General features: G+C 40.8%; 1 protein-coding gene across 3 annotated transcripts in view; it reads right to left on the minus strand.

Moving 5' to 3' along the window:
* The window catches only part of lrp8 (low density lipoprotein receptor-related protein 8, apolipoprotein e receptor), a 182391-nt gene that overhangs the window by 24243 nt on the left and 131702 nt on the right, over window positions 1-26446 (minus strand). For all 3 annotated transcript variants that reach the window (XM_084354996.1, XM_084354997.1, XM_084354995.1), the window contains exons 7-13: window positions 25800-25922; window positions 23259-23378; window positions 21640-21765; window positions 13832-14003; window positions 10394-10618; window positions 9580-9698; window positions 7157-7296 (exon numbers count right to left, since the gene is read on the minus strand). In XM_084354996.1, the coding sequence (XP_084211122.1) occupies window positions 7157-7296; window positions 9580-9698; window positions 10394-10618; window positions 13832-14003; window positions 21640-21765; window positions 23259-23378; window positions 25800-25922 (1025 nt within the window). The remainder of the gene's footprint in view (window positions 1-7156; window positions 7297-9579; window positions 9699-10393; window positions 10619-13831; window positions 14004-21639; window positions 21766-23258; window positions 23379-25799; window positions 25923-26446) is intronic.

The raw sequence follows: 26446 nt of genomic DNA on the forward strand, positions 1-26446 counted from the left end.
ACTTCCCTGGGATGTTCATATAGTTGCCTCAGGTTATTATGGTCAAAGTAGAAGTCCAAATCTCGACTCAGTGACAGGTTTGAATTATGTTTAGGATTGTGGATTTATAATTTGACAGAAGAGACACATTTAAAGGAGTTGTTTTGTGCCTGGGGTAACTTTAATTACATTTTTAATCAAAGGCATATGAAAAATGACAGTTTTGAAGGCAAACATTTTATTGAGTGAAGTACGTTTAAAAGGACTGAATAAGTTATATTGGGGCAATGGGGAGCGTTTCTATTTTACCATTCTCCTCTGACACTTTGAGCCACCAAAACTCAATTCTGACAATCAATGAATTCATGCTGAAATATTTCAACGAACTAGAGATTGTCGGATTGAGGATGCTATGTGGATTGTAAAACCCCCTGAGGCATATTGGTGATTTCGGGCTATATAAATAAAATGGACTTGATTTGACCTCTGCAGCTGAGCTTGTTGAGCGCATGCACGTCTAAGACTTCTGCTGGCAGAGCAGACTGACTTCTTGTTGGCTCCCCACAAACATGAATGGGATAAAATAATTGTATTATTCGGCTCTCTTAGACTATCCAAATGGCATTGGACCAAATGGATTAAATTCTGATGGTAAAATAACTAAATGCAGGGGATTTGTGTCACTCTGAAGAATGTATTCATTTTATAACCAGTCCTTTTTCAATGTGTATGGGAAACATGCCTTTTGGTTCAGTGTCATCAGAAGGTGCCTGTGTGGCAACTATGGCAACAGTGATCCCCACTCCTCTTGTGAAATTGGGTAGTAAACAACTCTGTGCTCCTGCTTCTGCATGCTAAATAACTAACCAGCTTTATTGTGTTCGGTTAAGTTGAATCGAGCTTAACCTCTTTTGTTGGTGCCCACAGGACTGGCACTTTTTAAAATTTCTGTAGCTCAGAAAGTGCTGGCAGCAACACTAAGTCCCATTTACAATGAATATCAGTCTATTGGTGAGCAAGAAGCAGTGCATAATCAACAATACAGGAACCATTGGAGTGATATCAGAAAACACTAATATGGGTCCTTTTGGAGGACATACTTTATTTGAATTGTTATTTGTATTGTTTGTTTTTCCGTTTATTCTTTATCTATTATCATTTTACCTATATTCAATTGCTGTCTTGGTGTGCAATATTCTCTATATCTGTTTTCGTTTCTAAAATATCCCATGTTTTTTTTCAATCACTTGTAAAGCATTTAGACATGCATTTTTATGTGTTCAAAATGTACTATATGAATAAAGTTTGATCGATTGATACTGTATGTAGTAGGTACAAGGACAAGTTGCTGCTGATACAATAAAAGGGCAGAAATTGCAACAACACTAGAAAACATGACATCCATTGTGACTACATGCCTGGTAGATATACCTCCATCTTAATGGTTATCCCTATTGTAAAAGTCCATTGTGTATAGTATAAAAAAACTAATTGCTCCTGTTTTCTTGGAAATAAAGGCATAACTTCTGCCAACCTTGACTTGTGAGATTATCTTTCACTTACGCTTCATTCTCGATTTCTCTTTCCCTCTCTAACACCTCCTCACAATCTTCTTTTGTGATACTACAGGATAACAGGACACGCTGCACAAATGGTTACGGCACTTGGTATCCATGGCAACCACTGAATGCTCTATCTACACTGACACACACCAATTAAGAAAAACACAGGATCATAAGAAGGTTAAAAAAAGACAAAAAAGACATTTTAGGAGGTGAGTGTGAGACAGAGAGATGAAATAGTAACGATTGCTCCTATAAGCATTTTTTCCCCCAAGAGGCTTGGGTTGTGTTTACAGTGCAGTCTCTTTTAAAGGGCAAAGACCTATAGGGATCCAACCACAGATTTGTCTGGTCTGTGTATTTGTGTATGTCCGGTGTGGTTCAGTTATAGCTATAATCCAAGCTCTCCTTTTGTCCCGGTATATCAGCGGACTTAACCTTTTCTCTCACCGTCTCCTTTTCCATCTTTCACTGAGCTCTCTATCGCTCCATCTCAGCCTCACTCAGAATCAGATAACCTTTACTCGTATGACAGTAGTGCTGAAACAATGAAAGACAAATATCAGCCACGGTGATAAAACATTACTCAAACCTATCATTCCATCTCTCCCTTTGCCTTTCTATCTCTGTGGATGTCTTTCTCCATCCCTGTCAATCTCTGCCTCTGTTTTTCACTTTCAATTTCTCTTCTGTCAGTCTCTGCATCCGTCACCTTGAATGATTCAAACAGCAATGCGGACCTGAGCAGGTCAATGCTCTTTGTTGTGGAATCAAGGTGAATGTTCAATGTGTTGAAGGCTAGGCACATGCACAAGTTCCCCTGAACACATGGCATTGCATCACTTCAGTCAGGGCTGTGTCTGTCTGCTGTTGTCAAGGTGATGAGACTACATCTAAATGGATATGAGGTCTTTTTAAGGGCAAAGGAAGAACAGACCTTGATGATTTTGTCAAGATTTTGTCCCAGAAGAACCTTCTGACAAATGCTGGGCCCTTTTGATTGACACATCTGCCCGACGAGCTCTCGGTGCCTCCTGCATACTCTGATGTCACGCCAGAATATTACAAATGAAATCTCAAACAAAGCCAACCCACTCAACTTTTGAAGCCTTTGATTTTTTTGGGTTTGATTTGTATTCTTTGTTGTATCAGCCCCGGTTATGAAAAAATAATGTAGGCTTGGTGATAAATCTGTGTAGGAATCAAATGACGTTAGGAGACATTTTGTGTTAATCTCCACTAAGCTGCAGAAGAGTATTAAATCCTGTTACACCCACGCAGGTGTTTCCAGTTATTTCAGCTGATTAGAACTCTTATCTGGACTGTGGGTGTGGACAGATAGGGCCTGACTGACATTTTCATCACTGTTCTGTTAAACCTGTGGTCACACATTCTACAGTGTCAATACTCACTTCTGCTGTCATTCATTTAAAGGTGCAGTCTGTGTTGCCTCTAATTAGAGCATGGAAACCAAAAACTGGAAGCTATGTCACGGTTCGGGGCAGGTTTGGTAACTTTTGACATTGTTCTTTGACATTTGGTGCTGAGCAATAGGCAATTTTGGTGGACTGAGGCAAATATGACCACACTTCAAAGGCTCAGAATGAAAATGGCAATATTTCGGGTGATACCAATGTATTCCAAAGGAAGCAGATCAGAGGGTCAGCTCAAGGAGGACAAATTAGTTTTAGTGAACTTTGGTGAACAAATGTATGCTGTTGACCAATAGCAACCTGTCATGACAGTGTTGACCTTTAAGGGGACAGAGACCCAGAGAGTCCAAAATAGAGGAAGCTACTGGAGCTTATTAGCTGTGTTGCACCCTTCACTTTTCTTCTAACCTCCTCTGTCAGAGACCACAACAGTTCACCAACAAGCCCTGTGAATAGTCACTATATCAGCAAGCATCCTGCCCCACCTATTTTTAGTGGACAAGCGAATGTCACTTTGGGACAACTGTAGTTAAGTAAGCTCATGTAATTCCCAGGACAGCTCTATCCCCACCTTCACACTGAGCAGAGGGCTCATCAAATACATGAAAATATACCTGTGTGGGTGTGTAGGACTGTTGCACCATGATTAAATCCTCCAACAGCGCTGAGTTCATGGCAAAAGGACACCATTATTTTCTTTCTTCCTGACTGTGTTATATTGTCTTTCTCTCTCAATCCCCATCCCCCTCTCTACTTCGTCTTCCCAAACTCGTCTCATCTCCTCCTCTATCCCCTCTAGTCAAACAAAGCGGGGATAAAGAGTAAGGCAATGATACTAAAGCCAGAGAAAGAGAAAACACTACTCTCTGCAAGCCTCTGCGATCTACATTTCCTCAGGGCTTGGTGTCTAGGCAGGGGGTTGACACTGACTGGAAAGGTTTGTATGTGTATGTCTTTTTATGTGTGTGTTTGGTGGTGGCGTGTTCAGACTTTGACATAGAAACCCTGTGTCTTTCCTCTGCAGTGCATTAGTAAAACTACATCAGTATGGATATGAAGTTTGCAGATGATATGCTTGAGTGGAATGACTGCAACATTCACTGTGTATAGTTTAGGAATATGAGAGGCTGTACAGGCCATAATACACACTTCAAAACACATTTGTGAAGCCCCATATCTCTCGTAGGAACTATTGTATGGTTATGTTTGTATTGAAAAGTAATGCTTATGAGTGGGGATTTAATGCTTAAAATAATTGATTTGGGGCGACACAGCCTCCACAACAGTCCCCATTCACAATAATTGTCTACAACTGTTGCAAAGCTTTACCTGACCTTGTACATGTTATTTTTGTGTTGTTCCCACATAACTTTAAAGTGCATATTAATGGTATATCTAAGTTTTCGTGTTAATACTGACAGTCAGATTTAGGGCCGCAACAAATAATGTTTTTGCAACTATCAATTAATCCGCATTTTTTTGACAATCAACTGATCTATAAAATATTATAAAAAGTGCCTGTTATAGGCAAAGGTTATGTTTTAATGTAGCTTGGAAGTCCAGAACACAAAGATATTCAGTTCACTATCATATATTACAAAAAAAGCTAAAGAAATTCTCACATTTGAGAGGGCATCTTTGCTTGAAAATACTAACTGATAGTCAAAATGTGGCAGATTACTTTTCGATCGTCATCTATTATATTAATCATCGCAGCTCTCGTCAGATTCTGCCCCTGCAGCAGCTTTACTGTGCCTGAAGACCTCAGTTTGCTCTAAACAAAAGCTCTAGTCCAATTCTGGAAGCAACCACTGAATCACATTTAGCTTTTTGTAGCATTCAACCAAACCTCATCAAGAATAACACATTTCTCCCTAAATGCATTGCATCTTAATGGCTGCAGCGATTATGGCGTTGTTATCACAGCCATCCATTACCAACAATTACTCTTTTTATCAACATCTATATGTGAATACATGCTGCACTATTATGTACTGTGAAGAATGGCAAGTTACTGAACTGAGCTAAACTGGGCCTATAAGCAGTTGAAGCAAATCCAGGCAAAAATACACCATTTAGGCTCATTTCCCAGATAAGACGTAAACAAATAAATGGACCAAAATAGTTCATTTCACAACTCAAACCATGCAACTCAGAAGAAACAAACTTCCCATTATCAGTCTGTTGGGAACTGGGCAATCTGCTGCACTGCCAAAGGATTTTTAATTTGTTCTGTATCATAACCAACAGAACAAAGACCAGAAGAACTGAGGGCCATTAATCTCCAGGGATGAACTTTCAGTGCCTGAAATGCTGGTTTTCTTCCTCTTTTTTTTTTTTTTTACACGCACATATCCGAACACACATGCAGGCACACTCAGCTGGACATGATGGATGTCCCTGCTTCCCTTTGCTTCTCATCATCACAGTGTGCAGCAACGAGAGGAATGGAGAAAGCGCTTCCTACTGTTCACATTTCACCTCTCTTTCCTCTCTCTCCCTCACATCCTCACTTTGCTTTCCTCTGGTTCTCTTTTCCACCTTCCACATCATCTATACTTGATGGGCTCTAACAGACTGACTCACTCCTGCCTTAACAAATACACTCAAATTAGTTTCATCGATTGCTGTACTCTACTGTGACTCCACACTCGTCAGACCTTGAAAAGATAATGCCTTCAGTGGGTTTATCTTGCAACTATACTTTTAAAACATTTCTCAATCAATCACTGCGTCTGACAGAGTTCCTCCATTGACTTCTTACCATTCCTCAACTTCTTATGCTCTTACATTTCTTTTACCAGCCACTCGAGTACTGTACTACTTGCTACAGATATGTACCAGCTCTGACCTTTAAGAGGACGACGTTAATACCAAGTACCGATTCGGGCTAAATCAGAGTATAGAGAGAAAGAGAGAAAGCCAGACCACCTCACTCTTGCGGCTTGTTCTGGACACAGCGAGTAAGGGAAATGGTGAGCTGAGCCCTCGTAGCAGCTGCAGCTAACCTTAGCATGCCTGTAGCCAGTACCAAAAAATGTTAAACAGCCCATGGAAGCTGAAAGGTTAAGAGAGGCATCAACATCTTTGTCAACATCTTCAGGTAAATAATTAGCTAATTGGATATTTTGTTGTTTCACTGTTTTGGTTCTGTTTTGATATTACAGAGTACTGCAAATAGGTGCCCAGGTATTCTAGGTACTGGTTCAAATGAATGGTACCAATTCCTAGAAAATACCAGTACAATTACAGTAACAAGAAACACCAAAGGTATCTTTAAATGAACTGTAGTATTCATAAAGAGCATACTTGCATTCATTTTGCTGTATTTACAGCTATGAACCAAATGTGATGAACTGTAGTTATAAATAACACCATAACAGCTAGAAACTCTAAAAATTTGGCTCACTGAAAATCGAAAAATACACTGCCAAGATGGGAATCAACAGACAAGATATGAGAGTGTCACCCACAAGGCGAGATAAGTGAGAACAGACCTATTTTTCTGTGTGTGTCTACTTTTGGAGGTCAAATAAGGATGTTTGCCTTTCAGGTAGACACCTCCTACAAACCCTGGCAAGTGTTTGCAGGTGTTTCATGCCAAGTCCCATTTTCCAAGTGGGAAAATGAAAATAAATACATATTTATGCTGCATTTTAAGGTAATCATCCAGTTGTTCCACATTGTTTTCTTCTCATTAGTGTGCTCAGCTTCATTGATGCTGTTCAAGCAAGCTGGGTTGAAATTGATTTTAACATCACCACAAATTAGTTGTTGTTATATGTATGTTGTACTTCTATGAGCCTGATATTTTCTTGGATTAAGACACAAGAAGGGGTTCGAATATATTTTCATGAGGCTAAAACCTTAGTGGTGCCCTTCAATATTTCAAGGGCTACAATGGTAGATTTTGCTTAACTGCTGGTGGCAACATTTAATACCCCAAACTGGATATTTGGCTGCTTAAGAAAGCCCTAACTACAACAAATTAACTAAAGGCAACAGAAAAGCTACATTGAAGGAACAAACTATCTGGTGTGCTCTGAAAAAGGGGAAATACTAAAGTAGTATAATACAAGTTGATCAAGTTCTACTTCTTTAATGAGCAAATTATCACTACACTAAGAGATTTAAAGCTCTCTAACACATTTGGTTGGACTGATAACATCAATGCTGCTGTACCTCAAACACAGTGAGGGCGAAGGGGTGTGCCAGGTGGTGATGGGAGGACAGCAGCACTTTACGGTTGTCTCCATTCAGATCCACACTGGACAGCAGGTGCAACTTGGAGTCCACCCAGTAGAGACGTCTGTTAGACAAGTCTGAGAAGATGGAGGAGGAAGAGAGAGAGAACAAAACCAAGGAGGAAAGGAAAACGAAGGAGGGAAAAGCAGACAAATGGAAAGAGAGAGGTCATTCCAAGAGAAAAGGCCTAGGGTGAGAGGTATATGAATGTAATGGCCCAGTAGCTACAACATCAATCTTCTTTGACATGACGGCTGAGGCCCTGCGCTGAGAAAACACAGATGTGATTGTAATATTGCCGCTTGACTTCTTTGCTGAGGAAAATATATGTGACCTTGAGCAAATTGATTAGTCTTGCTGGACTTTCTTTAAAGGAACACGTCGCCGTTTTACAATTCTATCACCATTTAATGGTCTCCGATACTGTTTACTTTAGGATTCAGCAGACAAAGTCATGCTGTGGTTGATTTGAAAATGTTCAGATTCTATCAAATTTGACAGTGAGGGACACAGTGATTCAAGTATGACTTTGCTTTTACCAGTTGTGCATGAATAAAGACTTGCAGGAAAGTTTAATACATCTTTCCTCTCAAATAATTTGCTACATACATTTCAAGTATGTAGTTAACAAGTAGATTAACATAGACTCAATGTAGTCTGCGAACTTAGCATAGTAAAAGCCTAAAGAGATATCAGTGTGTTAAAAGGGTTAGGGTTAGGACCCACTGTAATCTGGACATTAATCACATTCACATTGGAAAAGTGCCTAAGGTAAAAATAAAGGGAAAAGGTAACATATTCTTTGAGGACTTAAGAACATTTCTCTCATTTTCCTGGTGGGTGAGCCTGTTTTAAAACCAGCACTGTATGGTCACGCCTCTCTGTACAGACTAGCTTTGAAAAGTAGCCATTGGTCAGGGGCAAAAGAGGCGAAAACAAGGATGACACAGAGATAAATACCGACCTTTACCTGGAAGTGTTTATTTATAGAATTTGTTGGAAAAGGTCAAGTGTCTGTAATACTGTGATGTCTGAAAAGCAGAAAGTACAGGTAGAGTAGAAAACAATACTGGAGAATAAAAAAACCCTCAGCTTTGTACATTTTAAATCAAACTATACAAGATTGGACATTCTTGAAAAACCAAAAACCAAAAAATGAAATGTTCACCAGTAAGGAATTTAATTTTGCATTTATTTCAACTAAACCAGAGTTGGCTTTTGTTGGAAAAGTGAGCCGAAGCAAGATGGTTTTGGTGAGTTTTACAGTTTCTGTTGAGTTCGAATGAAGTATGTTCTACGATGATAAAATTATATTATATGTAATCTGGATTTTGTGAGAGATACATAGCTGCTATTTCTGGTTAAAAAAAAGAAAGAAAAAAAGGATCTTATTCTTCAACAAAAAGGTCCGTCTCTGTCGGGATCCTTTCAGTAATGCTGTCAGACACTTAGAATAACAATCTAAGCATGTCAGTGGCAAAAACAAGTACTTTTAGTGCTTCCCCACAAGGATTACCTGGCAGCCATTGCAGTCCGTGTCCGCAGACTGACGCAATACACTGGACTGAGCTGAAACTTTTAGATTCCAGTAATTTACCCACCAGAGTTGCACAATAATGGCAATGTGATTTCCCTTTTAATATGATAAGGAAGTCCAAAAAATGATCACATGCTACAGTATGTAATAGGCAAGTCAGCTGAGGAAACTTAAAAAAGAACTGATTCAACATAATAATGTCAAAAAAGAGCAGAAAGACCTCACCTCTCCTGACTCAGACAATCACCTGCTCTGTTCGCTGCTCTGTATGAAATCAATGACCAAGGGAAAATAACTCAGCCCTTCTTCCAAGGCAGTATACTGCAAGTCTGGCCAAGTCTCTCATTCTCCTTACTTTAAAAAATAATTTGTTTTCATACAGATGTAGTGACACCTCAATTCCACAGAGTGTGGCGACTGTGTGCGTCTCTTTCCCCTCAGGCAAGGGCAGCAGAGAAAAATTGGCTATTGCCGTGGAGGGAGTTGAATGGGATGACGGGAGGTATCGACGACACAGAGTCTGGCTTATTAATTCGGAGGCCCCGTGTTCACCGGCTTGATTGATGAGAGCCAGACACAAACTGAGCTATAACAATAAGAGCTACTCAGGGGTTGCAGCACCCCTAGACTGTTTTCTTCTCTCAGTTCTCGCTGTCTGTCTCTCTTTGTTTCTTTCCCTCCCTGCATCTCTCTTAATGTCTCTTACTTTGTGTTGAACTTACTCAAACCATTTTTTTCCAAAACATTAAAAACACTACAATTTTGTTTAAAAAACTCTTGCCTGTTCAAAGGTCCATGTGTTCTGTCCTTACTACCAACTTACCCAGAGTAATTCCATTGGGCCACTCGATGTGCTCCGACACCAGAACTTGTCGGTCTACTCCATTCAAACCAGACTTCTCAATTTTAGCCTGATCTCCCCAGTCTGACCAGTACATAAACCTGTGGAAAGATACATTGACCAGTTAGACAGTGACATGCACAAAAAAAAGCCCATTTTCAAGAGCAGTGACTAGGTTTTCATATATACAATGTTGACTCATATGTGACTGAATCTCCTGTACTATCACACAATGTCCCTTTCTGACTCCGTCTCCATCTCATTTTCCCTCCAAAATCAAAAAGTTTCACTTCTGAAACAGGCCTTGGAGACACTAAAGGAAAGTCGATACTGTGCAGAACAGCAGGTACTAGAACCGTGCTCCACTGTTCAGTGTGTGTGTCCATGAAAGCTGGCCTTCATTTGCATGTATTTCATGCTTTTTAGCTTTGTAGAGTTGTGGAAAGAGTACTTTGGGGAACTAAAGACATCCGAGAGAAAGAGGCAAATAAAGCAGACAAGAGTCCCGTCGTATTTCCAAATACTTGTTAAGCTTTGCAGCACTACAAATAGTGTTGGTAGGGTGTAGTAAAAATGTTTTAAAGCCTACTTTTCAAGCAAATTTATTTCCCTATAAAAGCTCTGGCTCTTCTCCTATTCAGAGATTGACAATGATGCCCAAAGGCTTGTCCGGCCACACTCCCGCTCCCACTCAATCTTTCCTCACTGTTTAACTCAACTCCTTAGCCATGTTGTCGTACTTTGTCCATCTGTTCAAAACTCTTTCCCAAACTCCCCTGAAACTTCTCCCTCTCACCCTTGGTGCGGATCCACCGCGATGGCCCTCGGCTCGCTCAGCTCAGTGGCGATCAGCACTTTTCTCTTCCGGCCGTCTCCTGTGGCGACAGAGATGCTCTTGTTGCCCGAGTCTGTCCAGTAGATGTTCTTGTGGACCCAGTCGACAGCCAGACCCTCGGGGGAGTGGAGGGAGTCGATGAGAGTCACCTGCTGCGATGAGTCACTGGCCTTGTTGATGTAAGCACTGGTGAGAAGTAGAGATGATCTGTGTCATTCAGAGTTATTGAAATTATGACATACCTGCTAATTTAGGCAGAAAGAAGCTGACATAAGACTTAAATATCACAAAAGTTGGATGTGTTACTGTCTATTCTGCTCTCCTTTTCTTGTGGTTAAATACTTGAGTGCATTATGTGTCTTAGTAGCTGCACAAAGTGGGGAACAGGTAATCTTTTCTCTTGATAACACCATGTCAGGGTCACCCAAACCTGACACCAGGCCTCTCACCTAACTGCACCTCCGAGGGAGAAAGAGACTGTCTTCATCCATCAGCAGCCTTCAGAACAATCTGCCGCATTCTTTGTTTTTGTCTGTTTGTCTGTTTCTCTGTCTCTTTTCCTCAATCTCTCTTCATTTCCTCCTAGTTTCCCGCTTGCCTTCTGTCCATTCTTCAGTCTCCATTTATACTGTTCTCTCTTCCCTTCCTACCTAACATCTTCAGACGTAGCGCATCATTGTCTTCACTACACGAGGGCTATAAAACAAGTGAATACGGGACAACCTTGTTAGAAGGTTTGGAAGCGCAACATCCTAATTTACACCCCGTTGTCACGTGTTAGCAGAGCGTACAAGAACGAGGTGCAGATGGGAGGAGCAGCTTAACCAAAGGAGAAGGCTGGTAAGGTAGATGGAGCGAGGGATGAGGAAGAGATGGATGAGTCAGGGACTTGGAAGCAGATTGTGTTGTTAATTGGCTGTGTTACTGTTTGTCACTGCAGACATATTCATCTATTGGGGGAAGGTTAGCCTGCTGCTGTGTTGTGATAGATAAACTAAGGCTTCTCTCTCATGTCCTGGGTTTTATAGCATGGATCCAGCACCTGTCTCTCATGCAGAGAAATTAAAATGAGGGCTGGAGCAAATCCCTCATGTCGATGCAACAGTGGTCGAATTATGAACTGTAGATTACAGAAAGCTGTGGGAATAAAATATATAAATTATTCTGCAACATACCACACTGTGACTTGTGTTTTACCATTGTGTTACAACTTGTAGCCTATGATCCAATCTTAATATGTCTTTATACACTCTAGAGTACAGACTCTTGTAGATAAAATGCATAAAATACCATAATTCCTCCACTTTTTGCCTTTACTTTGACAGAATATTGGTATTATTCATTGCGTCCTTATTTCTATTTAGAAATATTCAGACAGACTGCAATGAACAGGTTGGAGGGATGACCGGAGGGCAGACTGGAATAAGGAATAAGACAGAGACAGATGAGTCTTAGACCACAGCACAGATTGCATCTTTAATTGGCTGCATTATTGTTTGCAACAGACATCTCCATCACAGGGAGAAGCTAACAAGTCTTCGACCCGTAGCTTGCTAATAACTATGAATTAGCCTGAAAAACCACACTGTCACGGTCAGGGACAATGAGGACGAATTGCTTTTAAAAACACAGATGTTTCCAGTTGGAAAAAAGGCTCCTTATCAGAAGAAAAAGAACTCCACTGGAAAGTAAGATGCTTAGGTAAAAGGTGATTGCCCAAACCAATCAGTGCACACCTGCAAACATCATTTAGAGTTGACACAGAAGTTGTTGTGGCAGTTGCATAGAGCAGTTAATGTAATGTTGTTTCACAAAGATCAAATATATTGGTTGATTAAATTAATTTTAGTGTTACAGTAACACTAACAACAATCTGCACAGCTGGCATCCGTGCATTTTTGTGACCATTTTATTGATACTATCATTTATGGATGTAGCTTGGTAGCAAGGTAGCTATGAAGAAAAATGAAAATGATGTATCATTCCTAATACTACCTACAAGGCTCTGATTTTCAGTAATTCAGAGATGTGCAACAAGGCAAGGGGAATGGAGGAACAGGCTGAAAAGATTTACATTTATAGCTTGTGACATAGCAGACAAGTAGCAGTGTGACTTTTAAGAAGGCCTGGGGAGATATGAACTATGCAAAAGTACAACAGAAGAAGCATAATCAATCAACACAATCCAATGGAGCAGATGTCTAAAAATGTACTTGCACACTACGAGTTTTGGATTGTATAACAGTCCTTCAAAATGATATCCTACAACACAAACTCAGCAGCATAAATACACAAAGCCAATTGTATACTCCAATGCTTTTGGGTGTAATAGTGATATAACATCTTTAAAGGATGAGAGGGAGGAAAACACAACCAAGAACAACTGCAAGTCGATTTAACAGTATTAAATCACTTGTTGCAGGCCATTTAAAATGCATGAGTGTGTGTTTATTGCTGCTTCCAAACAAGAGTTCATCATGACGAATGGGTTCATTTGTCCTTTCTCTGTCACAAGCCCTTGAGTTTGTGTGGAAGTATGTGTCTGTGGGAGTGTGTGTATGCAGATGAGTAATGGCGGTGATTATTGAGGCAGTGAAATTAGAGAGAGCATATGGCTCAGCTGAGATGATAGAAGGCCCCTCCCACTACCTGCCAGCCATCAGGGTGACACACTCACACACACACACACACACACACACACACACACACACACACACACACACACACACACACCCAAGATCAAAGTAATGATATACCTACAGTTTGTGTAATGGTGTGTGTGCACATACTGTACGTGTGTGAAGGGCAAACAGCTCCACCTTTTACTGTCAGACAGATGACACAGCCCTCCAGGTGTGACTGACACACACACACACCTACACACACGCACACACACAGCCCCCAGGTGTGTCTGTCCCGCAACCAGAAGGTGTGACAGGTTGAAACAGAGAAGATGGATGAATAGAGGACAAACAGTGACAGAGTGGCTCAAGACTGAGGAGGGAGTGTTATCCAAACTCCTAAAGTCATTCATGTTCATTTAGATAGACTGCCCAAGAGTCCAAATACTTTTCTTTTCACTTTTGACATGTTGTAAACATGTGCAACTCGCCTGAAATGCTCTGGTACAACCCCAATTCCATATTTTGAGCATTCAACAACTTTCCCAGTCTTTTGTTGCCCCGTCTCAGTGTGTTCGAAATGAATCGATGAAGAAAATATCAATGAAAATGATGAGGTGAAATATTAAATAAATTGTCTTAATGCTGTTTTCTATAAGCATTCTTTTCTAATTAGGTTTTATGCAGCATCCCAACTTTTTTTGCAATCAGGGTTGTAAATATCAAACAAATCATACTGTATGTACTGTACATTGTGTGTGTATGTGTGCGTGTGCACCTGTATATTTTGCGATGATACAGATCACACCAGAACATCTTGTTGGTGGACACGTCTACATCCAGGGCGACTGCGTTCTTCAGCGTGGGAACCACCTGTGCGTATTCACTCTTCAGCAGGTCAATGCGACGGATCTCATGACGGTTGGTGAACATCAGGTACGGACTCAATCCTGGTGGAGAGGTAAAAGACATTCGTGTCACGATTAAGTTCGAGCACCTCTTTTGAGATCGTTTTCAGCTGTTTATTTACTCTTTGACATTGGCAAGATTGGACAAAGAGGCCACCAAGCTCAGGAGGTGGGTAGAGACCCTTGACGGCCATTAACCTACTATTGAAACCCCGAAGGAGTGCATTTATCATTCTCAACCCACTCTCTACTAGACATGGCTCATTTGCAATTTTGTCAATCATGAGTGTGCTGACCTTGACATTGATACATAAATTGTAGCACACACCCCAAACCTGTTAAAGGTGATCCTGTATATTTGCATCTTTGTTAATGTGCAGTCCCCACTGTTCCCGAGCCTCAGACAGGCAAGGTCACATTGACTTTGTGCCAGTGCTGCTCACTGGCAGAACAGTTAGATGTAATTACACGCTGTCATGTGTTACCATGTTAACAAGACATGAAAATTGTCAATGTCACTGATGTTTAAAACAAGTTTTATCCTGCATTAGTTTGCAACATTTAACACAAACCATTCCTTCTGATAGAAAGTGTTGTTGACACTGAGCTTGAAAAATGGCAACTCCATCCATCCATCCATCCATCATCTGTAACAGCTTATCCTTTGCCGGGTCATGGGGGGTAGGAGCCAGCCTGTGTAGGCGCATTTTACTGTCTGAATAATGCGTCCTTTAAATAGCAGGAACCAGACTGCACCTTTGACTTTAGACCAGCTTTTTGATGGTCTATGGCGCAGTCGCTTTCTGCTGCATCAAGATAGCAATCCGCCATCAGTGTGCCTGACCACACCTCACTTAAAGACCAACACGCGAACCTAGCAATGACAGTTGCGCTGCACAGTGCGCCGGCTTGTGCCGAGTGTATGAAAGAGCCCTGCATCTCAACTCAATCCTTTTCTCCATGACATGTATTTCTGCAGTACTGTTAAAAACTTAGACATACTGATGTCTACAAAGACACTGTGGGTGGTGTTGAGTTGTTGATTCTTATTCTCAAGAGGGAGCGTGATGTAAGAGGTCTTGTTTTGCATTTGTACTATTTAGGACCTCAAAGCATGTATTTTTGATGTGTGGGCATAAATAAATGATCTAAATAAACCATTTAAAAGGAAAATATTTTGCACAGACACAGTCCTTTTTCAGCACAACATAATGCTGCTCACTTAATTATTCACGCAATTATGCTCTGCAGAAAAGTAACGCATACATTATGTGAGGCGGCCAAAGAATGTTTAAAAAGGACACATCCATTTATAGAGCATTGTGTTTGAATGTGTGTATGTGAGTGTGTGTCCTGCTGCTGGATGAAATAATGCAGCACAATGTGCAGGTGGATAAAGGAGCCCCAAAACTAGACATGACACATTGTTCTATTTTTAATGGAGCAGCATGTCAGAAGTGTGTTTTTGGGTTGTCTTCTTCAGGTGCGTGCTCTTTGCCGGCACATCAATTACCCGGGGCAAATTTTGCAGTCGGCTGAACGTGAGCATGACTCAGGCATTTGAATAATTCTCCAGCAGTCGACAAGGTCAACTTTAGTAGACGTAGACATACAAATGTTGTTTTTGCACATGCCTGAATACAGTATTTTCGTCCCACACACAAACTGTACACTCATTAAACTGCACTCCAATAATTTCCCTTTATTGGCTTTATTTGAATCCACTGCGCTGTCTGTTTCTGTCTATCTGCCTTTCTCTCTCTCGCTCTCTTTATCTTTTGCCTTTTTTCTGCACAAATACCCACCCATCTCGTTTTCTAGCTTCTTCCCTTCATCCTCACCTCTCCTCTCTTCTATCTGTCATGTTATGCTCCTCTCCACACTGTCCAGTAAAGCAGAAACGCCGCGCACAGAGACAAAGTTGTGCAACAGTCACACAAACACACACACACAAACTCCTACTTTCACACATAGCCAGCCATCCCTCAATAGGTTTCCTCAGCCCTGGTTTAATATGGGCTACTGCACAGGGAGAAAATATTACATCTCTACTACTGTTTGGATCCAATCATTTTCCTCTGACTTCTAGGTTTGTAACCATCAATTTCACCTGCTGAGAGAGAGAGAGAGCGAGAGAGAGAGAGGGAGGGGGGGACAAAGTAAGAAAGAGACTGGCACATGCAGGTACTGTAGAGTCATGGAAAAAAGAAGAGTAAGAGAATGTAATTAGGGGAGGAAGCAAGAAGGAAGAGACATCAACAGCTCAAGTGACAGCAGGTGGGTGATGTGAATGAGAGAGAAATATGTGGGAAAGACAAGATGAGAAATAGGCAGTAAGAACATTTCGGAAGTATGTATAATAAGGACCGAGATAGATCTAACTTCTCTTTCATCAATCCCCCTGACTCACTTTTTGAAGACAGTGTCTCTTATCCCTCATCACAGTTGTCACAGCACTATGTCGTCCTCAAGGCAAAAAAAGCTGAGTCACTATTCTCTTCAGGCCACGGCACTACAGATGTCATCAAAAAGTGCAATATTATCTCTCCTCAATACATTCCAGCAGAGCAACAGTCGGCTTTCTTAACCAGAAGAGGGTTCCCCAGATATATTTTAATCTGTGCTGCCAGTTCGGGGGCCGCTCTGCACCGTTAGCCAATTAAGATAATGCAGTGAAAAGATAAATACGGGCTGGGGAAATGCCATCAGGCACTGCAGGAGCATTGGTTTGATTCACAACAAAGCAGATGTTTAGGTTGTCGAGATATGCAAAGCAAGAGGAAAAAAAATCCAACTTAAAGACAGGCGGAAAGGTCAGACATAAGGTATGAAATTCTGCAGGATGATGGGGATGTGTAGTTGCAGGCAGTGTGAATGGAACCAGACTGGATGAGGTTGTTAGGATGATGTTTTGTCTGAAAGTAGACACACACGTCTAGGTCATGGTCATTAAGACATCCACAGACTGTGCTAGTGTATATAATGATGAATAGACTTCCCAGCAGGAAACAGAAATGAACCTTCTGTCAACAACTTTTGCCAAATGTCAAAAAGTCATCCTGCTTGCATTCGACATGACAAAGCAAAGTTATATAACTCATCATTATTTCTGTGATTGAAGGCCAAAGTGTCTCTGACAGATTGCCACATTTTCTTCTAATGAAAGTATTAACATGTCTATCTCTATCACTTGCACTTTCATGTTAAAGTTGGGATCCAGAAACAATTAAAGACAGAAACTAGATGATTAATATAATAATATAGTCCTTTATCGTCCATCCTTGCTTGTAAATGACTTTCGAAGACGCCCCCTTTCAAAACAAATCATGATACTATCACCTGTTATCAATTAAACCTGTTTACCCGTGGAATGTGTTCGGTGCATTCAACAACTCTCCCAGTCTTTTGCTACAAATAAGGACACTCTGTTTCATTTATGTTTTACACAGCGTCCCAATTGTTGGGGACTTTAGGTTGTATAACCAATATTCCTACTGTTCAGGCGGCCAGAATACAATGTTCTTTGCTTGTCCATTAAAAGCCTAAAACTGCAGGCAAGACTTCTGCGATGAGGCTTGACAGTGTTCCACAACATCTTCACTCCCATGGAAAAATCTTTTGACAATGGGGAAAATCTGACCACTGCTTTAAACCCAATTTTGAAAAGTGTGTGCTCAAACTGTCAAATGTGGCACAAACTGCTCTTGGCACTGTTGTTAAGCCCGAGTACATTGTAGATGTGAGAGAGAACAAGGAACAAGAGAAGCAAACAAGAAAAAGAAAGCAAGACTTTGGTCCACAGGCAGTTTGTAAATGTCCTCTGCATCATTGTGACAGTGTGTCCTGCTTTTATCAAACCAGTTTGTGTGTGTACCTGTTATACTGTATATTCCATGCTGTCACAACTTTCTTCCCTATCTTTACTTCCGTCTGTAAATTTCATACCTATATTTGACTGCCTTCAAGGGCTCTTCTGTCTACCATCATATGTGAATGTTTCCTGTATTCATACAATACTCAATACAGCCATAATTGGACCCAATAACCACTGCTCCTGAATTAGTAGGAAATTACAGTTCCTCAAATAACTACTAGGCTATTAGTTGCAAGACTTGCGTGATATTTTTTCCATTTATATACAGTATATAGTTTTCATATAGAGTATTAAAGCATGTTCTGAGTGACACTTTGTTGTTGTTAAGCAACCCTGATTATGGTCAAATCAATCAATTACATGATTAACCTCAGTTAACACTAAAAAAACAGGGGTGTAACAATACACAGAAGTCACGGTATGGCACGCACATCGGTACAGGGGTCACTGTCCAGCACAACAGGAAAAGGTAACAAAAAATCTCAAATGCATAAGGCTAGATTTGTTTTCATTTATTTTCAATATACAACTGTCAAACCACACCGACATATGCTCCTCGTCTGATCCGCCACTCGCTCTCTGAAACTTTCTCACACAGCTAATTTGAAAGCAGCGGATGGGTCCTCTTGCTCTGTTGTCTCTTGTGTTAGCCATAGCGTACAGCGCAGCACAGTGTCTTCTTCTTCGTCTTCTTTCGTTGTTTAATGGTGGTTGGAAAACTTTTAGCTTTTAGGCACATTACTGCCACTTAATGGGTTGGAGTGTGGATCAGAACCGTTATAATCTCGTCCACTGACATATGCCCTGACTAAAATAGAGTCACACAAATGTGTCATATGACTGCTTGCACTGGGCTGTGATGTCAAGGTTTGGGACTTTTTTTTTATTTTAAAACAGAAAATGTTCTCATAAAATGGTGCTGTGGCAGTTTCCTCTTTATGTGTCGACTGATCAGTTGTGACAAAATAATTGTCATTAGAAATGTTCCAATACCTGAACTTGAGTTGATACAGAGGACCGGTCTGATACCAGTGCGTTCAAAGAAAAACTTTGCTGACGTGTGCTTGAACTTACAGAAGTTGCTTGCCATTTATGTATATTGGCTACATGTGCTGTAAAAAATCTTGTAAGTTGCATTCAGGTGTAAGGGTCACTGCTGGGAAGTAGCAGAGTCCCATTCAAGTCTCATAAATTATGTAAAATTGGATCGTTGTATAGAGTCACGTATTTGTCGATAACTGATTTTAGGCTGTATTGGAGGCATTCTGATACTAGTATCACATCTGAACACCCCGAATAATAATACTGTGGGTTAACACAACAAAAGTACAACCTTTTAACCTTTTTACTTAACCCACTGAATAATGGGAGACAGGTGTTATTTTCCTATTTCCATCCCTCTCTTTATCTCGGTCTTGGCCCCATAGAAATAATTTCTGTTTCAAGAAATTCCTTTCAAGAAACTTCTGTCTGTGTGGACTGGCAGTTATTCTCATACCTCATACATAAACTCCCACACTCCTCTCTTGCTCTCTCTCTTACACACAATAATAATGACTCGAGTTGACGACTCAGTGAGTGGCATCACACCCATAAAGGTGTAAACACAAAAACAATGAATGCAATTAGTGTAGAGCAAGGCTTTCTTCTGGGGACTTAATGGACGCTGCCATGTACTTATACAAACAAGCACACACATACACACACACAAATGCCAGCTTAGAAGAGTGAACGCATTATGACTCCAACCTGGGACTTTACTTTTAATTAGCATAGCTAGTGTAATAGTTGCATATTACTGTGAAATTAATCTGCAGAGCCTGAAACCACGTGTTAGGATTATGATGGGTTGACTCTTTGTACATTGTAGAGCATAAATAGTAGAGTTTATTGCTAAGCTGTGCTTAACTCCTCTTACAGTTATCTGCATAGACTCAACTTGCACCAACTACAACAACCACTAAAATGTAGGGAAAAAAGCTTTATATGGCATTGCGTGTAACTTTGGGATGACATTGTGTTTTGCTGTGTGCCTCCGTGATAGAAGCACAAACAACAGCCTGGAATTCCGCAGTCTGAACTTCAATATGTGCAAATTGTCGTTTGTGTACGAACTTTGACGTGACTCCACGAAATGACAACCCGTGCATTTATGTGACCAGAATCGAAAGCGTGCATGTGTGCTGATGTCCGTAGCCACACATGTGTATGATCCGGTGAACATATACATTATGTGTGTGTAGGATGAGTTCATCGGCAAACGCAGCTTCATTAAGTCCACATTATGTTAGCTTCGCTAAACAGACATCTCTGCATTCGTGGTCCCATTCCTATTTGTGCCTCTGAATAAATAAAGCGCAACATAAACAATAATCCTGTCACATTTTCTGTCTCATTCTCTTGGCACGCTATAACATGTGCCGCTGTCAACAGTGCGGATGCATCTCTGCATTACTTCACTGAGCAGAGAGATATTCATACAATGCACCCATATTTTTTCCATGTCATTTTTCCCTCTGCTTGCCTGTCCCCCTTTCTAATAAATGCCTTGGCCTGACAGAGACTGTTTGCTCTGCCGAACGGTAATAAAGATTCACACAGAAAGACATGAAGCAATCAGTGGTGGTTTTTATGCCACTTAGCTTGAGAGTGAGGGCCTGTTTTCTGCTTTAAGCTCTCTCATTACCAGACCAGTTCACCCTATAATGACTCAACCTAAGACCGATGGCGTTAATCACTAATAACGCTCCTTTCTCTCCCTTTTCTCACAAAGAAAAGCCAATTTGCTGTGTAACTCAATCAAATAAAGGTTCCAATCCCAATTGAAGTAAAGGGGTAATTATAAGGCACTGATATTGCCGGAGCAAGAGGCTGACTCCTATAGAGCTTTATAAGCTCTGATAATGCTTTGATTAGAGTTTATAATCCTCTCCAGGTCTCCAGGTATCTTTCTATTCTTTTAAACACTCCTGTTAAGCATTACCAACAGTGCTGAAAATTCTGTTTTCAGCACTGTTAGATGTCAAATACAGTATATATAAACTTTTATCAGGACATCACTCCACATCAGAAGCTCTAATTTGTCAGCAGGAAACGTTATCTGCAGGTGTTTAAATGGTTGTTGACAGACAGCGTTGTTATCAGCGAAGCCAGCGGTAACAGACTGAGAATGTGGGGGCTGATTAAAAACACCCAGAATTCACGGGGAGCTTTTCAAAATGCAGTCTTGGGTGCAGCTAACAAGCTACAGCCTAATCTTCACTTCAGGATTCACGTTGATCATTTTTTCAATACCAACCTTACACGGCACATCTTCGAGGACACCATTTTATTTTCATTCACACCACTGCTTGGAGTGTTTATCCAGGCCAACGAGGGGTACAGACCCTGCCTGTGTGCTATATTGAGCTGGCAGCCCCCCTCCCCACACAGCATCCTTCCCTTGACACTCCAGGGAGAGCAGAGGCAGCTGGCTGCAAACTTTTCATTAGTGAGGACTGCAGAAAAATGTGGCAAATATTTATCTTTGCACAGATTGATGTGCAGGGCCTGCATACAAAGCAAGTCTCCCATTTCACAGAGTCCCACAGTGTGAGAATAGTGTGGGATGTGACTCGGTAGCTAGGGGTGTTAGAATGGGAAGCTAATTGGTGTGTATATAAGAGTTGGTCTCTATGTGTGTTTCCTTTTAAGCACATGTGTGCTCATGAGTGTATTTTGGGGAGACCATCCATCTATGACAGTGTGTGTCTTTACCTGCACAAATGGGCGTGAGCGTGGGAGTGTGTGAGATAAATGACTCACCCACGGCTTTGCAGGTCTTAGAGGCAGGGTCCATCTCATAGCCTTCGTAGCATTCACACTTATAATCTCCTTTGTAGTTGATGCAGATCTGACTGCAGGCATCTGGGTTTTCACATTCATCTATGTCTGTGAAGGAAAACATACAGCAAAAACATAAGGATCAAAACACAAAATTATTTTTGCAAGAAGAGCAAGAAATACTGTGGGAAAAGCACATGTTCACTATCTAGCATGACATTGATTCATCAAGTTGATTTTTTTCTGGCAAAGAGCTTCGACAGACAGGGTTAGATCTTGGTTTGAGAAATGTGAATGCTAACACTTGTTAAGTTATTATGAGATCAGTACTGAGAACGTTGTTGCTTTTAAGACATTTCTTTAACAGATACAGTCAAGTCATGTGCTTCACTGGACTCGACTTTTCTTTAACTGTCCACAGAATATTTCAAACTGTCCAGAGAGGCTCAGTCGGTACATGAAAGCAGATTAAACCAAATAAAACCATAAAGAACACGTTCAAAGATTTTGGGAACTGCTTGTTTGTCAGCTACCCACCACCTCATGAAAAGATCAATGGCACTGATCTCACTGAGATCAAGATTTGAGATGTGTTTAGTCTAGCTTAGCACCAAGTCGTGAAGCACAGGAAATGGCTTCCCTGGCTCTGCCCAAAGTAAAACAAATCATTTTTCAAGCAACTTTAAAGCTGTTTTACTTTTGCTTTGTATCTTTTTAATTTTACTTGTTTTGGAGAAGAAAGGCAAAAATCTGGCCTTGTAATTTCACAGACATTGTTTTGAGTTATTGGATTTAATTCCTCTTATTTCATTCCTTTCCCTTCCTCACACTTGGTTTTGGTTTTAGACTGGTTTTCATTAAGGAAACAATGATGGGGTGCGTAAACTGTATTCATTGATAGGAAATCACTGTGATGTACCACTGCCACAAACGCACCATCTTTGAGGTGTGTGTGCAGCAGTTTCTGGAGCTCGATGAGGCTCAGGTGTGAAAAAAAAAAACAGTAGCTGTGAGAGAGAAGCTGAGTCACCATGTGGAGACGCCAGTTTTGCGACATGTTACAGGACGCTACTGCAGCCATACAAGCCTACTATTTATGAACTCTTGTGGAATTCCAGTTTGTTTATTTTAAGGGATCCAACATGTTGGACTTGACTAGTCTGTATCACAAGAAACTCAACATCTCCGGCAGTAGGTGAATGCTTAGTGAGTGTCGGAAATATATATATATATATATATATATATATATATATATGTAATCAAACTAAAGAAAACTTAATAAAGAAATAAAGAAAGGTGGACTTTAAGACAAATAAAACCATAACACTGTCGTCATGGATGATGTGTTCTAAAAAAACACACCACAGAAAGCTAAATAAAAGGTTTCATCTTTCATACAAAGATCTGGCAGCCAAACTAAACTAAACCTAGTGTTTGTTTGTCAAGCTTTCCAACTTACAACTGCTCTCGAAATCCACCATTTTCTAACATTTTAGAAACATTTTGTCTGTTTTCTAGAGCAGACCGCGGAAGACAGGGTGTGACTGAACAATAGCCATGGCGTTCTGTATTAAAGAGGAGTTTAACTCCTTTTTCTTTACCTCCACAAGTCTTTTTGTCCAGGAGTTTGTACCCAGAGGGACAGTCACACTCATAGCCAATTCTCTGGTCCCTGCAGATGTGGGAGCAGCCGCCATTGTTGTCTGCACACTCATTCAGGCCTGCAGAGAAAGAGAGGGGCAGCAGGGAGGAAGGACAGAACGGGACAAGCACAAAAAAAAAAAAACTTCAGAAGGCTTTTGGACAAAACACTTCAGTTCGGAGTTGGACAGGAAGACAAAGCATCCAAAGTTTGTGTGTGTGCAGTTTTATTCATCCTGCCAGTTAAGATAATTTCGTCCTGTCAAGCGTGTCTGTGCACACATCAAATATCCATTCAAAGGCAAGAAACACTAAGCTTGAAAGCAGTGTGTTAAGAGAGACGGATATATGTGTGTGTACAGTATATTCATGGACCTGTCTGTGTGTTCATGGCCTACAGGCACAGTCTGAGCCAAATGTACCTGGAAACAATCCATTCCCCAACAGGGAGCTCAGCCACGTGTACCAGGTGCCACTCCACTATGATGCCCATTGTTACACAAGCTGTCCTTCATCCTCTCATCTCACTCTCCATTTTCTCCTTTTTTGTTTTTAGCAGAACAGATTGGACTCCGTCTCAGTCATGCTTCCTCTATGTCCCTGCCTTTTTGTATCTATTTCCGCACCTCCATTTATTCCTTTGTCTTTCAACTACTCTCCTGGGAGTAGAGAGGTTTTGCCGCATAAAGCTAAAGCTGGTACTTCATTACCGGTTTACATTAAAGATTTAAGCTTCAAGGCTACAGGTTCTGCTGCGAGACAGTGAGAATGTGAGAGAGAAACACTGAGAACAGAAATTGAAAGAGACTGACAGCGAAAAAATGAAGTAGAGACTTTGAAAGATTAATGAGATATTTCGCCAAATGAAGGTTGTAATTTACAGAAGACAGATCAGATAGTGACAAATCAGCTCAGTATAAACATATTAAAGTCAAAGAGAGTGAAAAAACCTTTGAGCTGAATCATTTTTATCTACCAGAACAGCTACAGAATACACTAAAGGCCAAAAGTATGTGGACACTCCTGTTGACATTTGAATGCTTTTGTTTAACTCTTAAAGAATGCTCAAAATGGATGAAGCCGATGTATAATGTTATAAAAACGCTGGATCCTATACCTCAACATGATTTGTCTGTTACACATTTATGTCCTTCAAACTTTGTCTCCAGCTTTTCAAAAAGGAATATCTTAGTGATACAGCATGACTGAAATTTTGGGGCAACAGTTTTGGAGAGTTAATTTCCTTCTCAAAGTGCACAAAGCAAGGAACATAAAGAAAAGTTTTTTAGAGATCACCTGCCTTACCTTTAGTTACATTATGGATCTAATCTGTCCACCTATTGAGAATACAGTACAGTATAACCCTGAGGAGCTTTTGACCACTAAAACAGTTATGGAGCAGTGGTTTTTTATATGAGCAGGGCATCATTTTTTTTCATATCGCGCATACACACGGGTTTCCCATCCTGCCTTCAGATTCACTGATTGACAGTTGGCAGTGATAATGTGCCAAGAAATGTAGTGATTAGAGATATCAGTGGTTAACAGCCAAGAATATTTTCATACCATCAAGAGCAACTGTGACTACACACTTGGAAAAGCACTTTCAGAAGAAGGGTGAGTTAAAAGTCAAGCTAGCCAGTACAGGCGAGCTAACTCAAGGATGCACACACTATGTGTTTAAGTGAGTCAAACTGATTGTAAATAAATATTTTACCATTTTACATGACTTTGGCGTGATCTTGGTTCAGGAACTTTTACATTCTAAATGTTGAAAATAATGGCAGTTGTCAGGTACAGCTTTTGCCTTGAGACACACTGAACATCATGTTTAACATTAATGATATGGTTACAGGGCAATCTCATTACAGTGCGTATCCATCTGCCTCAAGATCAGAGCTCCCTGAAAGGGCAGAACACTCACATATCATTTTATGCCCATGTGACTGGCTTGAGAGTGCACTTTCCTTGAGTAATCTCAAAGAGTTCTGCTTGTACATGTACTTGAGTAACATTTCACTTACACAACACAAGTTACAGTACTTCAAATGCAATCAAATGAGTTACATGTGCTTGATAGATTTTATTAAAAGTATGTTTTGCTCAATTGCCTCGACTGTAGCTGGATTGCTTGTGATGTGAGATCCGTGACTGAAGCTCGCTAAGTGGTAATTATCTATGGTGGGAGGATAATATGCGTGATTCCTTATGGGTAATGTAGTCAGGTCACGTTTTTCTGCCTAAGATCGCACTGGAGGGCAGAGTAGCTTGGGTCTTTGATCATAACAAGACAGTTGAGAGATGTCCTGATTTACCCTGCCTTGATCAAATAAAGCTCCCTTCACTGAGAGGAGTGACCACCCACATTAGAGGCAGTTGATGATGGGTAAGTGTGAGTGCATCAGTGATGTTACACCACTAGCATGTATGCATAACCATGTACGCCTGAGGTGGTGAGAGAACTAATGAGCGTGAAGAGAGACAGTGAGAAATAATCTTACCGCACTCCTTCACGGGTTCATCAGACCAGTCCTTGCAGTCTTTGACATTGTCACACACCTTGCTGCTGTCAATGCACTCCCCGTTCTTACAGCGGAACTTTCTTGGCCCATCGCACTTTGTAACTGTGGTGAAGACACAACACATTACGATGTTACGGATGGGTTTTTCAGTTTACAGGGAGTAGAGCAGTTGCATAGATTTTGGTAGATACAGTGAATGTGTGTGTGTGTGTGTGTGTGTGTGTGTGTGTGTGTGTGTGTGTGTGTGTGTGATAAAATGCTGGCAGTTAACGTTAACCTGATCTTTTCCTTACCCTAACCAAGTGTTTTTTCTGCCTAAACCTGACCAGACCATAGGCACAGCGTTGACACACCATGAACACACCATAAAATAGAAAACTGAGCCTAAAGACATGAAACATTTCAACATATCAGTGGTTTGCAGAAACGTACTGTACTGTACATTACCAAAATGTATACTCGCGATTGAGGTTGTCGTGTGCCTTTACAAGCAATATTGTAAAATTTAGTTGTAGTTTCTGCAGATAGTCAGTCAGTGAGTTGACTGTTTTGGCTCTCAGTAAGAGCTCTCAGGCGCTGCTTAACAAATACATGAATTAGTCATAGCAAAGAACTGGAGACAAATC

This window comes from Pagrus pagrus, assembly GCF_965226575.1.
Source record: "Pagrus pagrus genome assembly, chromosome: 6".
Classification (NCBI taxonomy): Eukaryota; Metazoa; Chordata; class Actinopteri; order Spariformes; family Sparidae; genus Pagrus; species Pagrus pagrus.